General features: G+C 37.9%; 2 protein-coding genes across 2 annotated transcripts in view; one reads left to right on the top strand and one right to left on the bottom strand.

The window, feature by feature from the left end:
• LOC138008303 (protein N-terminal glutamine amidohydrolase-like) overlaps window positions 1-12,500 on the bottom strand; it is a 28,209-nt gene that overhangs the window by 6,854 nt on the left and 8,855 nt on the right. The window contains 3 exon segments of the mRNA XM_068855598.1: window positions 343-396; window positions 5,194-5,293; window positions 7,948-8,025. Coding sequence (XP_068711699.1) covers window positions 343-396; window positions 5,194-5,293; window positions 7,948-8,025 — 232 coding nt within the window.
• The window catches only part of LOC138008301 (UDP-N-acetylglucosamine transferase subunit ALG13-like), a 5,186-nt gene continuing 781 nt past the window's right edge, over window positions 8,096-12,500 (top strand). Inside the window, exons 1-4 of the mRNA XM_068855597.1 lie at window positions 8,096-8,233; window positions 8,903-9,065; window positions 9,947-10,085; window positions 12,077-12,500. The exon at window positions 12,077-12,500 is cut by the window's right edge and continues 781 nt beyond it. Coding sequence (XP_068711698.1) covers window positions 8,144-8,233; window positions 8,903-9,065; window positions 9,947-10,085; window positions 12,077-12,191 — 507 coding nt within the window. The 5' untranslated portion in view covers window positions 8,096-8,143 and the 3' untranslated portion in view covers window positions 12,192-12,500. The remainder of the gene's footprint in view (window positions 8,234-8,902; window positions 9,066-9,946; window positions 10,086-12,076) is intronic.

Genomic DNA, 12,500 nt, shown 5'->3' with positions numbered 1-12,500 from the left:
AATGTGCGAATTCAAAACAAGGATCACAATCGCCCAACCATTGTTTCTGCAAAGTCAAAAATTCACTCTCCTAGACGAGATTATTAATCACCTGGTAATTCCATCGTTTTGGACATAGCAGCTGCTTTATTATTCAGCAGCGTCACCAATTCTTGCCGATTTTGGGCTTCAATTTGTTGAAACCCAAGCACGCTTCCAACAGACCTGTTTATTTTGAAATTCATGAATTATGCACGCGCGGGCCTACTAGCACCACAGACACTCTTACTGACTCTTACAACCCGGTGACATAGTGTGTAGTGCCTTTACAGTGCACCACCACAAAAATGTAAACCAACTTACCCACACCACTGGAGCTAGTGGATCTTTTGCTGATTTTTGCATCCATAAAGGAACCTCATGAAACAAGATTTTTTTTTAAAATGTCAAAATCAGGTATATTTTCCAGTCCACCACAGCACAATTAGAAATAATACACAGGTAAGCAACAAATTTTCTATGCTTCTTGTGAGGATTAAGCCCTCATCTTCACAGATAGGAAAAGTAGGGAATTTAACATAAATTTGTATCATCACTAAAGTAATAAGAGATTGAAATAGAATTATTCTATTTCCTTAACATTGGGAAAACTTATGAATGGCAAACTGAAGTACAGGGCAGAGGATACTGATCATTACCAGGAGGAAGTTGGCTGGAAGTGTATTCCATAGACCTCTTTACAGTTGTGCGCTTCTAGTTACCTGGCCTTTAAATGAAAGTGAAGCTAGTGTTGAACTTGTTATGATACAGACCATCCTCCTATTCTTATGTTAATGATGTTGTTGTCGTGCTAATTAGTATTAAAGAATTTCCATAGTCCAGCAGATAAGTGCAAAATGTGGCCAAATTGTGCCTTTCATGATAAAAGCGTGAAATTTCGCACAAAGTTAGAACACATCCTGACAAACATTTTTAGCTATTGGGCAATCGCAGATCTATTTGTCACATGACCCCAGTTGCGTTCACCTTTTAAGTGACATCATCAAAAGTGTTTTTTTTTTTTGCCATTTGTGTGATGTTTTTCACACAGGACATAAAACTTAACAACAATCTTGCAACATACATAGACCAAACTGTATGATGAGTTTCCAGAAATGTGAAGAAATGAAATATTTTGTTGCCATGGCAACCGGTAGTTTAAATTATGTTTCTGTTGTTTCTACTTGAAATTGTTTGCCACTTGTCAACAAGAGAATTAAAAGTGAAACAAAGCATTTATTCAAGCAAACTTGCCTATGATATATTATCCAAAAAATATAAATAAAGCTATCTTTCAAATTTTTCACTTGAGGGAGGGAGACTTCAAACTGTATGTAGATGCCCTCACTAAGATTGTTCCTTGGTTCTTTGCGTTGGACCACACAAATTAGGCCTGATGGATTCCTGTTCATCTGAGGGACATGGTTACCCCGAAAGACGTTCATCCCAAAGTTTTTGCAGTTTTCTGAAAGGAAATTTCGTGGTGAAGAAGACAGTACACACTCAGATTCTCTGCTATTGCCATTGACCAAGGCTATGAGCAGAACAATGCTGTAGTGAAAGATGACAGAGGGACAGTAGGCCTCACTGAGAACCCTGCTGTTCTGAGGTGCTGGATGGTTTCGGGGCCAGAGATGGCTGGAGTAATTGGCGAGTTCGAGGCATCAACTGAAAAGAGAGAGAAGTTAGATCCATGACATCATGAGGATGCCAAACATTTGCAAAAGGCATTTGAACAAGATGTGAGAAGTCTGGCCAACACCATAGAGGAGATGGGCAACCCATTCACTAAGGACAGCAGCGATCTCCTTGCATTGGATAGCAGAGACATTGCAGATCCAGCCCTTATTGACACGGTGCGTCAAATTGAGAAATTTGGAGAAGAACAGTACGATACCTATGTCAAAGAGTGGCTTTTCAGTCAAACAAAGCCCATTTCTGATCCCATCAAGAAGAACAATCTTTCCCTCTTTAGCCGACCTCCAGTCCGAGAGAAGACAAAGTCACAGCTACAAGTGACCTCCCTAAGGAATGATTGTTCCCTTGGCTGTACATCGCATCACAAGTGCGTAATGAGAATCTGGAAGAATTTTTAGAACATGAACATCAAGCATACCCACCAGCGTTATCACAGTCGGATCTAGTCGGATGCTTGGAGGACTTGGTCACCTCCCAAGAGAAGACCAACAATCCTGATGTACAAGTCATTATCCTGGATGGCTCTGCTACTGTAAACGGGGTTATGCAAATAAATTCTCTGATTACATGTATGCATCACAATTGTTCCTGCCACACAATGTATCCCAAAAAACAGCATGCAAGCCGAGTAGACATTATTTGGGATGAGTACCACCCAGACAGTTTAAAAGCTGTTCAAAACAAGAAGCAAGAGAACCTTCCACAGCAATTCCTGGAAACTGGAAAGAGTTTTTACGCATTGATGAAAAGAAAGTAGAGCAATTCTCTTTCCAAGCAACTACTGTAGCACGGTAGCATCCATCGACTGCAGCAATCAGATAATCAGCACACATCGCACTGAGGTACTTTGCAATCAATCTAGGGATGTCTCAGAGCTTGCTCCATGCACACATGAAGAAGCAGACACGAGGATCATTCTACATCTGGATGATGCTGTGAAAGAGGGAAATACAAAAGTTTCCATACATACAGTTGACACTGATCTGGTAGTATTGGCAAAGACATCAGCTCAGTGCCTTAACAACACTGAAGTATGGATTGCTTTTGGAACCGGAAAATGTTTCAGTTTTATAGCAGCTCATGAGATAGCCAGTGCTTTGGGGCCTGTATGCATGGCATTGCCAATGTTCCAAGCTTTTACAGGTTGCGATAAGGTGTTGTCTCTTGGAGGAAGACGTAAAAGAACTGCATGAGACACATGTTAAGCCTACGATGACGTTACACCAGCACTTTGTTCTTTGGCAACCACCCCAGAGTCTGTGGGAGTTTTATTAAACCATTGGAGTGATTTTTGATATTGCTGTATGGCCGAACCAGTAACTTAGAATGTGTCAACCAGGCCCAGAAGCAGCTCTTTACCCAGAAAGGCAGATCAATAGAAGGTATTTCCCCAACAAAGGCAGATCTCATACGGCACACTAAGCGGGCAACTTACCAAGGTTGGTTACTGCTAGGGCCAAGTAATGATTGCAGCTCCAGAGCTTCCATCGCTGAGTGATTGTGGCTAGACAAGGAAGGAGGCAAGTGGTTGGGAAGTATGCTGGACAACTCTGCCAGAGTCTACAAAGGCTTGTAGAGAACTTCTGCAATGTGGTTGCAAGAAAGGTCACAAACATCAATGCAAATGTCTAAAGGCAGCACTCCAGTGCACTGCACTTTGTCATTGTGGTGGACTTTCCTCTGAAAACTAGTCAGAAAATATTGCAGTCTCTCGCACACTCCATCTTTCGAAATGGACTTTAAGGTACATTGTAAATGACGCCAAAGAAGAGAGCGCAAATCGTTAAATTAACATGTACTACTGTGATTTTGAACGTTTTGAACATTACAATAAATCGTGGTATGAATCGGGCTGTCACCAACATACATGTACTTGGTCAGAGTAAATAAATAAATGAAAAAGGATTTAAAGGCGTGATTGTGATCTTTGCTATCTGATAGGTCATTACAATGTTTTTGGCTACTTAAAGATGTGCTGCTTAAATCACAAAGTCAAAAAAACAATATATATATATATACACTATATACTATATTGGTAATATATATATATATATATATGACTGCCAGTGGAAAAACTGAAGGCTTCATCTGCTATAAAAGTGCTCGATGGTTAAACCAGAGCTGTGAATAAAGATGAATTTCTGGAGTCGGACTAGTTCAAAAACATTTAATTGCTACTCGGAGTTTCATGCTTCTAATGAAGCAATCATCAGGCAACTGACAACAATAACGGTTACATGTAAAGATATACAAATTTGAAATTCGTGTACAACGGTACAAAAATGTAACCGAGCTCAGCAAGTATATTTGGAGTCTAAAAGAACAGAACATCAATTATCAGATTAAGTGGAAAAAAGTAAAGCAAGCTAGGTCGTATTCTACTGCCAACAAAAAATGTAATCTTTGCCTATGGGAAAAATATTTCATAATTTGTAAGCCGGAAATGTCGACACTTAACCACAGAAACGAAATGACATCAACCTGTAGACATTCTAAGAAATTTCTGTTAAGTAGCGTGTTCACCTAAAATAGTCTTACCCGATCGTTTAGCGCTTTTGCCGTCCAATCACATCTTGACACGTTATGCTAGTAAGCATTGTTCCCCAATTTCAAATTTGTATATCTTTACATGTAACCGTTATTGTTGTCAGTTGCCTGATGATTGCTTCATTAGAAGCATGAAACTCCGAGTAGCAATTAAATGTTTTTGAACTAGTCCGACTCCAGAAATTCATCTTTATATATATATATATATATATATATATATATATATATATATATATATATTATTATATATATATATATATATATATATATATTACCAATATAGTGGTCATAATGTAAAAACAATGTTACCATGGCAACGGGAATTGTTGTCATGGCAACAGCAATTAGTGATCAGGTAGCTGTATTCGTTATGAATAATACTTATGGCGTGAACAGTGTCTAGGCTTTTAAACAGCTTTGTCTAATTCATCGCAGTCAATGGTGAAACTGAGGAGGGCCATGCCCTTATTTAGGAAGAGCTGCCATATTGGTCAAATGACCAATCTGAGATGGCCCTATAGCTAAAGATGCTCTGTTGGATATGCTTTACATGTGCACCAACTTTTATTCTTTTATTATCAAAGGCACAATAGCTCCACTTATCTGCTGGACTACTAGAGGTGTTTGAATATTTTTCCATTGTTCAGTTTGTGATCTTGAAAAAAAAAATTAAAAATATACTTAACAGTGCATCAACAAATGTTCTCTTATTTGTTTGCACACTTCATTAACCAATTAATTAATTGTTTTAGGCAACTAACTTTTAGGCCTGGGCACCCAAGCTGGTATAGCTGGGGGCTCCCTGAAATTTTTCTGAGAGCACAGCCTTGATACATGTACATGATGATAGTAATCTGTATCCTAGACAATAAACTCTTTCTTCATTGCATTTCAGAGTCATGTAAATAGGCACAAATCAGAAAGAAATACCTTTCTTTCGTCATTTGATATAAATACTGCATAATATTCATTAAGGGATTCTTCTTTTTCTTCTTTTATCTGCTCACAGAGTTTCCAAACATTTTCTTCACTGAAAACAATGACAACAAGCAAAATCAAACTGAGTTGAAAGCTATTTAATAAAATAGCTAAGAAAAACCAATTTATCTGACACAAAAGAAGGATATGCTTTTCAATATCAGGCAATTATTGAAGTGTTACTAGGACGCCCCCAGTTGACAAGCAGTTGATGTTAGGCAGAGTAAAATCTTCTATCGTTAGACAGAGTAATCAATCAATGAGTTTATTAACGTGTCAAAGGTATCTAGCCGATGGGAGATATCCCTCTACTAATTGAGGACACTTAACAATAAAGTAATTATGGACCTGTTAACATAAAAACTAACAAAAATTTAAAACCTAGTAACTATCAACTAATGGTATCTTCGTAAAACCTAAGATCCCAAGGCATTAAAACTCAAAACCTTAAAACCAATTGAAGGTGAATGAAATATTAATTTCGTTCTGTTATGAGTTACAAAGAATGCAGTTCAAACAATTGTTGTCTTCTCCAATCAAACTTAAATCACTTGAATCTTTGAAGCCTCACTCCCAAGGGTAAGTGGGTTAATGAGCTAAGGGAGTATTCAAAAAACCTTGTTGGGGTGGGGCTGAGGAGAAATTTTTGACTATTTTAAAAATTTGGAGGACCCCTTGTTGCTGCATTAAACATTTTCAGGGTTCCCCTTTTAGAATCCCTAAACTTTGAGACACCCCCAACCTACTTCATAGCCACAAACAAATGCACGCTGCAGAAGTCAGAAGAGCGAGTAAAACAAATTAAGGCAAAAACAGAAAAACGCTTCCAAAGAGCAACAACATGCTACGAAAAGAAGAACTTGAAAAAGGCAATGCAAACAAAGCCCTTAGAAAGCCAGCCATCTCACTGATACATGGCACAATTCAACCTAACAGGCGTACAAGAACAAAAAGATCCCGACTCTAGGTCAAAGCTTTAAAAGCAGAATCACTCGCTTATACCACCGACAAGCGTGTTGGCTAAGACTAGAATTAAATTGATGTAAAAGCATTGGGCCAAAAGGTCACAATCACATTACTGCAGAGAAAATCATCACCAAGAAAGTAAAAATATATTATAAAGACAAACTATTTTCTTGAAAGAAAAAATATCACAGAGCTGTATAAAGGTCCAAATCTAAGGTCTCCGAGAACAAATACCATTGCTAAATGAAATCTTACTGGAAGCACGTAAAAGAGGTGTCCATTTAAAAAGGTTCTTGACAGAGCAAAATTATGACAAAAGGAAAGGAAACCAGACCACGTACAAAGGAGTCTTGTAGGGCTGTCAACCCCATTTTACACAGTTGAATATTATATTTTGTTAAATTGTGTTTTCATTATTTATGGTACTGCCCTCAAAAATTTGTACATATTTTTCAAACAACCCCCTCTTCACCTCTAGTTTTTTTGGGGGACCCCCAGTTCTCATCAGCCCACCCCTACCCCCCGACAAGTTTTTGCGAATACTTCCTAATGGGGATGTGCCACTGGATGGGGTCACATTTTCACGACTGGCTATAATGGAGTTGCATTTTCAACAGGGTTCCCTAAAATTACATTCACCCAAAAGTGACAAAGATGGGGTCTATAATTGGCCATAAAAATAGACTGTAAAGGGGCAGAGGTTCTGAGAGGCCAGCGGCACAAACCCAGCGAAAAATGACCCTAGTAACCCCCACCCCCCCCCCCCCCCCCAACTCACTTCCCTCTGCCAAAAGTTTTGTAATGTGTGTGTCTCTGTCAAGTTGGGTGACAGCTATTCTTAGAGTTATGGTTAGGGTTTAGGGTTAGGGTTAGGGTTAGGGTTAGGGTTAGGGTTAGAGTTAGAGATTTTGGACTGCCAAAATCCTGAATTCAAGATTTTGGAATTCAAGATTTTGGACTTCCAAAATCTTGAATTCAGGAGTTTGCAGTCCAAAATCCTGAATTCAGGATTTTGGCAATTCAAAATCTTGAATTCAGGATTTTGGCAGTCGTTAACTCTAACTCTAAGTCATAACTCTACTGAAATAACTCTATTGATAGTTAACCTTGTCAAGTTGTATTTTAAAAACATGTATTTATTTGTCATTTATTTATTTAAAAGTCCTTTCCTTATTTCGATATTGAACACATTTTTTAAGACTGATAAATGTGAACAATCGGTGAGTTTGAAAAATAATGAATGGATGTGTTCTGATTGTCAAATTAAAAGACTAAACTTTAGTTTAAATTGGAAAAATTGGGATCATAGGTATTGACACAGCGTTAATCGCCTCTTTCAATGTGAAAGTGAAATTTCTGTTTCTAAGTGATCGGAGAACAAAGTGGTCAAAAGCCAAATACAACCTTGAGCATCAAGGCTTTTCAACTGGGAAAACCCCGCGCAAAAACATTTTATACAAAGTTTGAGTTATAATTTACAGGCCATAGAAGCTTATATAACATCTAGCTACAATTAACTAATTTAAGGACGGTTATCATACAGCACATAATAATGTAATCCAAGGGGTAACATTACATAACATGCACATATAGTTGTATTTAATTATAATTATCATTCAAGGACATGAAGCTTAACGTTGAATTAATGCATTGCATCAATTTGTCCGCTTCTTAAGATGGCTGTTTGAAGACAATATAACAATTATATATTGAAACTAATCTTTTAGTCAATTGTCATACCAGTAACAGCTTGTATAAACACATTTAGAAGGTGAGATTTCCCCTTCGACTTCCACTGAAGTTTTCGCCTGCATGGCCCAGAAAACAAAAATCGAGGTCGGGAAGTGTGGAACGACAACGAGGCTAATCGGGCTAAACCAAAACGAGGCTAAATGGTTGCGCCCGCTGGGTTCCAGTACTCCACATCGAAAACAACATGGTGGAAGAGAAGTCGGTGTTCGTAACCGTTGGAACGACATCTTTTGACCATCTCATTGAATTGGTTTCCAACAAAGGTTTCGTTGAAGTAAGCCATGAGAGGCTACAGTTAATGCTTCGTTTGTAGTTTTGTCATTTTATTCTCAATATCCGTCTCAAGCTAAATATTTAGATCCAAGTTGACGTTGGGTTGAAATAATTCAGAATAGTAAACGTATTTATTGTGGGCTAATCCCCATGGTTTAAATGGATAGGCCCATCTTTTTGGATGATTCTTGCAATCTCGCTGAAGCTCAAGCAGGCCAGACTTCTGAGTTCAATCATACATCTACATAATTAATTTGCAAAATCCTATAAGGACATCCAGCAAAGGTGAAATGCAAAGATGAAATGAGTAAATAAATATGTGCAACAAGGGTAATAAATAATTATGGTATAACAATGGTGAAATAAATAATAATTGGTAGAACTAAAACTTAAGCAGAGATATAATCATTTACAGATAGTTTAAAATTACTTGGTCATATTTACGATATTTGGCAGTAAACTGAACTATCCATTATTTTACTTGTCCAGCAGCCGGACGGGGTTTTAAAAATACTCCATTACCGGCATTCCAAAAATTTTCCAGTTTTGAATAACGTTTTGGATAGTGAACTGGGCGAGGAGACTATTTATTAGTCAATCACTCATATAAACAATAATCCAATGTTAGCGAAACACGGCCTCCCAAACAAATGTAATAATCTTCTTCCAGCTTTTGAAAAGAAAAGGCTTCCAAAGTGTGGTTCTTCAAATTGGAAGGGGTTTATACGAGCCAGAGGAAATGGATGGGAAGGACTTGTCTTTACATTACTACAGATACAAAGATTCCATAGCTGATGATATTCAAAGGGCATCACTTGTTATCAGTCATGCAGGTAACTGAAATTTCCTGTTAACTCTTGCCATGTTGGTTAACCTTATAGCTCAGTCAATTTTAAACACCTCCTACAGTATGGAGTATTGGTTAGGGAGCAAATTTCTTGTTTGACATAGCAAATGGACCAACTAGTAATCTTAACTCACAGAAAAGACCCTCTTTGCAGCCTGGAAAAGTGTGAGAATGCCTACTCCTGGCAACAAGACTAATTTAAACTTCTCATGGACTCATATTATTATTGAGAAGCAATTACAGGCTAGTGAAAATATTTGCAGTGAAGATAACATCATACTAATAAGTGCACTCAAGCTGATCATGATGCAGGTATTATTATTATTATTATTATTATTATTATTATTATTATTGTTGTTATTTATCATTATCATTATTATTAGAGCGAGTTTCAATTGAGTGTCGTAAAACCAAAACCAAAGTAATTACGTTGGCCAATCAAAAAGGACGGAGACAATCCAGTAAACCAATCAAAACTCGAAGTTATTACATGTGGCCGACACAAAGCGTGGGAAAATGTGCACGCACAAGCCACCATTGGTTTTGGTTTCACTTCTGATTGGTTGAAAAAGTGGTGCGAGAACTTTGAACCAATCACGGAGTGAAGTAATGCAAAACCAAAGTAATTCACTAATTACTTTCGACACTCAATTGAGAACCGTTCTATTTTTATTGTTATTTGTTTTATTTTATAGGAAAATTTGGTTTTATCAACAGAGTTGATAATGTAAATTGGCCACCATACAGAGATTCTAAAAGCTGACGTTTCGAGCATTAGCCCTTCGTCAGAGCGAATCTGGATACTACTTCCCCACCGACGCAGCACCACACTTTCTTTAGAAACTATCCCCTTCATTTATTTTATAGGGGCTGGTAGTGTACTAGAAGCATTACAAGCAGGGAAGCCACTCATTGTCGTAGTTAATGAACAGTTAATGGACAATCATCAGTTCGAGTTAGCAAGTCAGCTTGCAGAAGAGGGGCATTTGTATTATGCAACATGCAGGTGTGATAATTTATGCTTAATGTAAATTGGATGTAGCTTAAGTTATGGTCTCCATGAAAAGTAGGGAGGCAGATGGCAAACAATGAAATGCGCAATTCCAGTGCTCAAAATTAGCGGTCGTCCGGTCATCCCAGAGGACCAGAAAGTATATCGGGCAACCACTTGTTGGTAAAATGAAAAGGTTGGTTGCCCAAAGAAAAAACAACAGACAACCCAGTCAAAAATAGAAAATGTATTACATAAGCAGCATCAGACTCACTTGACTGTTTTCTGTTGTCAATGTCTGATAGTAGTGTGAAGTTAACAATAGTTAATTTGCCGCAGTTGAGCATTTTCCCATGTTTTGAATATCTGTGGCTTTTACAAAAAAATGTCAGATAGGAAAATTCACATGTAGCTGGCAATGGAGATCGAAGAATTTATTTTGAAAATGCTAAAACTTAAAGCCAGACTTCAACAAAGAAACCAAAGGCGCACATTTCGAACTATGGGATACTCAAGCTCCAACTCCATGTGATTGCATCTCAACACAGCATGCATATAATGGTAGGGGGTTTCCCAAAGGGCAACCAAATACGTATACGGGTTTAGTTGCCCGGCTTTTGAATAAGGGACAACTTGGAATTTTTTTAGTTTCGAGCACTGCAATTCTGATTCATCAGTTTTAAAATGCACTTAATACATGTACACAGAAAATGGACATTGCAAACTGTAAACCTTTAATACAACTAACAATCTCATCTGTAAATGTACAGATCATAAGTGGCAGATCTGCTTAATTCTGGGATAGACTATGACCTTGTATTAAGACCCATTGTAGTTTTAAAAATATATATTAATTGAAATTTAGGATCCAAAATATACAGTTTGATGAAAGCTAATAAATGTCTAATATTTGATGATGCATGTTTAAAAATAGTATCAAGTCTCTTTTCTCAATTCAAACAGGAACATTTGGCATTGGAAAAATTCCACTTTACGTTTTACACTATTAAATGATGCATTAGTGGTCCAGTGAATCATCTGCTTTGAAAAAGTTGAGTGGCAACTCCTCATCAAGGTCATAAATCTCTGATGTCCCAGTATCTACATCATGACGGTTTTATATCACAGATTTGGTGACACCAATACTGCGATGACTTAAGTATTGATGTCTAGTCTTAAAGCATACAATACTGTACATACTTGATTGACCACTCCCCCCATGGGGGCTTTTCAGGACCAATGCAACACAATAAACCAAACTATGGAACTGGGCCCGGTTGTTCAAAAGCCGATTAACGCTAACCCCAGATTAAAAATTAACCAAGGAGTTTACTTCTCTATTCCCAAATGCTGTTCAACGCTGATATTCGGCAAAACTTAACGTTAGAGGAAGTCAATCTTGAAGAACGAAAATAAGCAAAAGAAACTTTCACCATAAAGTTGAAAAAATGAAACCAAAGTTTACGCTAATCCTAGATTAACTTAATCGGCTTTCGAACAACCGGGCCCAGAACAACAACATCAACTGTTAAGAATCCCAACTGGCCGCAGGCTAACAAGTGGGCGCTTTACAAGTGCAGCTGGGAAGAAGCAGGGACTACCAGGAACAAATTCAGCCAGTGGTCAGTGGGTCTTGAAACCAGGATATCTGGATCTCACGGCAAGCACCCTATTAACCACTGGGCCACACTGCTATGCACAAACAAAATTAATAATGAGCAATGACTTATTTTTTCTTCCAACTTGTTTTCATAGCGTGGTCGAGTGGTTAGGGCGTTGGGTTTGCATGCGGCTGCCCCGGGTTCAAATTCCGTTCTAACCTCTGGTTAGGATTTGTTTCCGGTTGTCCCAGATTCAACTCTACCACGCTTTGTAAATAGCCAACTGGTTGCCTCCCGCCAGTTGGGGTTCTTAATAATGTTTCTGTTAAGTTTGAACTTCCACAATAAACAAAGCATTTACATATTTTTTTTTTTTTTTACATTTTTTCACATTTTTTTACATAGCACACTGCAAGAAACTGTAGAGCAAAAGGATATGTCACTGCTGAAGCCATTCCCTCCAGGGAAACCTGATCTTTTTGCCTCTTTTATAGACGAAGTAGTAGGATTTTGTTCGTAGCAAGGAGTTCTATTTCAACCCAAAAGGAACATTAAGCAGTAACGAATGGGCAGGAAAAGCAGGTTGAAAATCACTGATACTGCTCGTGGTGACAGAATGTGATGGAATTGATCCATACGCCTGCGGGATGGCAGTGAAAACGTACAAAAAGGCAGTACATTGTGAAGATGTGCACATGGAAAATGAAGGATTGTAAACCTACCATATACCAACAAAGTCGTACATTAAATGAATTCTCAATTCTTATAGTATACCAAAAAATATTTACAAGAACATCTCACAGTTAGCAGATATATGTTAGCATATAAC

This window comes from Montipora foliosa, chromosome 6, assembly GCF_036669935.1.
Source record: "Montipora foliosa isolate CH-2021 chromosome 6, ASM3666993v2, whole genome shotgun sequence".
Lineage (NCBI taxonomy): Eukaryota > Metazoa > Cnidaria > Anthozoa > Scleractinia > Acroporidae > Montipora > Montipora foliosa.
The sequence above is the reverse complement of the archived record's forward strand: the minus strand, read 5'-3'. Positions and strand labels throughout refer to the sequence as shown.